This window comes from Bison bison, unplaced genomic scaffold (assembly GCF_000754665.1).
Source record: "Bison bison bison isolate TAMUID 2011002044 unplaced genomic scaffold, Bison_UMD1.0 scf7180017864492, whole genome shotgun sequence".
NCBI classification, from domain to species: domain Eukaryota; kingdom Metazoa; phylum Chordata; class Mammalia; order Artiodactyla; family Bovidae; genus Bison; species Bison bison.
In genome coordinates, this window is record NW_011495051.1 from 4996013 (window position 1) to 4999896 (window position 3884).

Here is a 3884-nt window from a genome sequence, read left to right on the forward strand (position 1 = left end):
GAAGCCAGCGGCTGGGAAGACGATGCCGGGGGCGGGGGTTGGGGGGCGGAGAGGGACGCCCCCTCCGGTCGCCGGCTTGACGGACGGCGCCGCCGCGCCAATGGGAGGTGGTCGCCCCTCCCGGGACACCAATCACAGGCTCTGGAGGCGAGCGGCCAATCGGAGTGCCGCGAGAGGCAGTGGGCGGGAGGTACCGCGAGATCGACAGCTCTGGGAAGCAATGGGCTGCGGGCTGACGGCTTTGGGCGGGCAAATTGAGGCGATCGGAGGAGGCCGAAGGCCCAATGAAGCAGGAGTTCCAGAATCGCGGGGCGGCTTCTGAACCGGATTGACGGCTCCTAAGAGTCAAGCGGACAGGAAGGAGGAGTCTGGCGAAAGACTTCTCTGAACGGGCTGGGTGGGCGTCCAGTGAGATCGTCGTGTACGCAAGCCAATGGGTACACATGGAAGGCGGTCTTTACAGAGATTGGCAATTAATTTAAGCCAATCTGGCGAGGTCAGTGTGATACGCTTGCGTTTGGACTGAGTTACTTTAGCGTTAACCAGAATCCTTTTCTAGTCCCGTCGTCTAAGCCAATGGTTGAGTGGCGGGGGAGGGTGTAAGGTGACTGACCTCACCCTAGGCAAATGACAATGAAGGAAATGGAGGTGCCCCGTTTTGGTGGGAGCTAGTGGAAGCGCCGCTGCATTGGGGCGGAGCCAGCCACCAGAAGCCGGGAGGCGATTAGCCGGAACCGGATTGAATGGCAGCCGACGTGGGCATTGGCCACCGGCTGCAGGAATTCAAGCCTGACGTCTGGGTTAGAGTCCCCGGAGGCCGGCCGGGTAAGCCAGGCACGTGGCCTGCTTGAGGCCTTGGAGACGGGTGCTTCCGGGGGTGGGTTGGCCCCAAAGCAAGAGGAAACTCAGGGGTCCTCTCATACCCTCTCCTCTTTCCATCCAGGGATCCAGAGTCCTTACTTCTCTTCCAGAAATGGAACCAGCTCTCCTACCAACTCAAGGGTCTAGATTTCCTCCCAGGACCGAGGGATCCTAGACTCTTAATTCGAAACCCTACACCAGCTTCACATAAGGTCCCTGGATCCGAGCTCTAAGCTCTGATCTAGGCCCTCAGTTTATCTTCTGGACCCAGGCATCTTCCAGGCTTCCAATTCCTGTTCAAGACTAAGAGGCCCACCCTCACAGGACCCAGGTATCCAGATCCCCAGCTGCCCTCCTGAACCCAGATATTCCAGACATGGCCAGCAGAAACCATCTGTTTATTCCTCGTTGTCTCCATGTTCACCCTTTTGCTCTGGAATCAGGACAAGTCGCAGCAAACCAAACTGGAGTCCAGACTCCACTGGGGAGGAGGCACCAGGAATCTTCTGACCCAGGCAACCAGTCTGCTTCTCTTGACAAGTCTGCCCTTGGTCCCGAGCCTGGAAGGCCCTTTGGGGCCAGGAGACACTGGATCTTCCCCTCCATTTCTGCCCAGGGTATGTCACCTAGTTCACTACTTATACTCCCAGGGTCTTCTTCATGGCTTCATACACCACGTAGCTGATGCCGCCTGCAGGCAGCACCTTCAGTAATGTGGGGGTCATGCCTCGGTACAGCCCTGGCCAGCCCTGCTGGGCCAGGATCCTCCGGAAGACTCCACACATGGTGGGGTTTGAACCCTCCACAGTGTCTGTGGGGACAGAGGCAAGCTCAGGGCCTGGGCCAGAGATGACTTGGCATCAAGGGGCGTGGGTGGAGAGTGGGGAGCTGGAATGTTGGGAGATGGGGACTGAAGTGAGGAGCAGAGGGTCTGGGGTGTTACCTGAAAAGAAGCTTGGAAGCCTTTTAGAGGAAGTTGGTCAGTTTATGGAGAGTGAGAAATTTTCAGGATTTGTTTTAGGGAACATCTTAGAAAACATTGCAACTTCAATATTCATTGGAAGGACTGATGCTAAAGCTGAAGCTCCAGTACTTTGACCAACTCATTGGAAAAAACCCTGATGCTGGGAAAGATTGAGGGCGGGAGGAGGAGGAGGCGGCAACAGAGGCTGAGATGGTTGGATGGCATCACCAACTCAACAGACATGAGTTTGAGCAAACTCCAGGAGATAGTGAAGGACAGGGAATCCTGGCAGGCTGCAGTCCATGGGGTCACAAAGAGTCGGACACAACTTACCGACTGAACAACAACAAAGATCTGCTAGAGCTTTGCAGTGTGCTAAGGGGGAGTTTGGGGACATTTTCAAGATTAAGGTGGTGAGCTAAAAACCTATTTGGGTATTTGAGGATTTGTTTAGGGGTTTGAGAGCCCATTTGTGGGAGGCACATTTGGGGAGTTCCCAGGATGTTGGGGAGGTGGTTATGAGTTTGGGAATGTCTAGGTGTCAGTTTTCGAAAATTTAGGAACCATTTGCCTTTTGGCACCAGGTGAGGCCTGAGTCTGATTTGGACAAGTTGGGGGGTCATTGGGGACTATATGTCTTGAGATCAATATGGAGGCCTGAGTCACATTCAAGGAGGTTTGTGGGAGTCCTTTGGGAGCTGGGTGTTCATTTTAGTGATATGTAGGGTTAATTGAAGGGACTGGGATCAGGTTTGGGGGTGAGTGTAAATTTGGGTGGGTTCAGGAGTCAGCAGAAATGGGCAAGATCAGATATGGAGAGTCTGGGAGTCAGTTTGTGTGTGTTTCGGGGGGTCATGAGAAAGTTGAGAGAGTAGAGGCAAGGGGTCGTGGTATGCGAGGTTGCTAAAAGGGCCAAGCTGACCTTGGGCTTGCATCCTGGTGCGCACCAAAGTCAGCGGGTAACTGGCCATCTGTCCACAGGTGGTGGACAGTGTCACAGACGACAGACTGACCAAGCCACTAGGGTCCTTCATGTCCCTGCCTGATTTCAGCCAGAGACAGTTGAGCATCTAGGAGAGAAGAAGGCCAGGAGGAAGCTCTCCACGGGCCTGGGTTCACACCGCCCCTGCCAACCCCTCTGTGAGACCCCCACCTCATAGACGGCCAGGTCGGTGCAGGCATACGGGATGATGCCAAGCATGTTGGGGAGGTACCCACGGTAAAGGGCGCGGGTGCCCTCCTGCTCCAGGATCTGCCTGGCGCAGTCCAGCAGCCCCTTGTACTGGCCGGTCCGCCGCAGGGTCAGCCGCGTCTTCAGCACCTGGGGAGGATGAGGAGTAAGGCAGCTTATTTGAGCTAATCGCCTAAATGACCCTCCAGCACAGGAGGCAGCTGCTCAAGAATGCACATAGCTGGGTTTCAAACCCAGCTGCCTTGGCCTGTAAGTGCTCTCAACCCAAAGGGTGAGGGAGGGACTTCCTCGGCAGTTCAGTGGTTAAGAGTCCATGCTTCCACTGCAGGGGGCACAGGTTTGACTCCTGGTTGGGGAACTAAGGGGGCTTCCCAGGTGGCACTAGTGGTAAAGAACCTGGCTGCCAACACAGGAGACATAAGAGATGCAGGTTCAATCCCTGGGTCAGGAAGATCTCCTGGAGAAGGAAATGGCAACCTGCTTCAGTATTCTTGCCTGGAGAATCCCATGGACATAAGAGCCAGGTAGACTACAATCCATGGGGTCGAATAGAGTCAGATACAACTGAAGCGACTTAACATGCACACACAGGGAACTAAGATCCTGCTTGATGTAAGATACAGCCAAGAAAATAAATAAAACTAAAAAAAAAAAAAAAAAAAAAAAAAAAAAAAAAAAAGGATGAGAGAAGTGATGTGAGCTGGGTGGGGACTGCAGCAGCCCTAACCCAGCCAAACTCGCCCTACCTGGACCCCAGGTAGGCAGATCTGCCAGTTTTCCCAAAGAAGCCAGAAACTGAAGTTTTTATGAAATGCCCAACATCAAAATGTTGGCAACTCAACAGCTGTGCAAAAGACAGCACACCGT

General features: G+C 54.2%; 1 protein-coding gene across 1 annotated transcript in view; it reads right to left on the reverse strand.

Moving 5' to 3' along the window:
• Positions 1-1469: 1469 nt before the first annotated feature.
• SLC25A41 (solute carrier family 25, member 41) overlaps positions 1470-3884 on the reverse strand; it is a 7582-nt gene continuing 5167 nt past the window's right edge. Inside the window, exons 6-8 of the mRNA XM_010828226.1 lie at positions 2979-3146; positions 2748-2895; positions 1470-1672 (exon numbers count right to left, since the gene is read on the reverse strand). Coding sequence (XP_010826528.1) covers positions 1500-1672; positions 2748-2895; positions 2979-3146 — 489 coding nt within the window. The 3' untranslated portion in view covers positions 1470-1499. The remainder of the gene's footprint in view (positions 1673-2747; positions 2896-2978; positions 3147-3884) is intronic.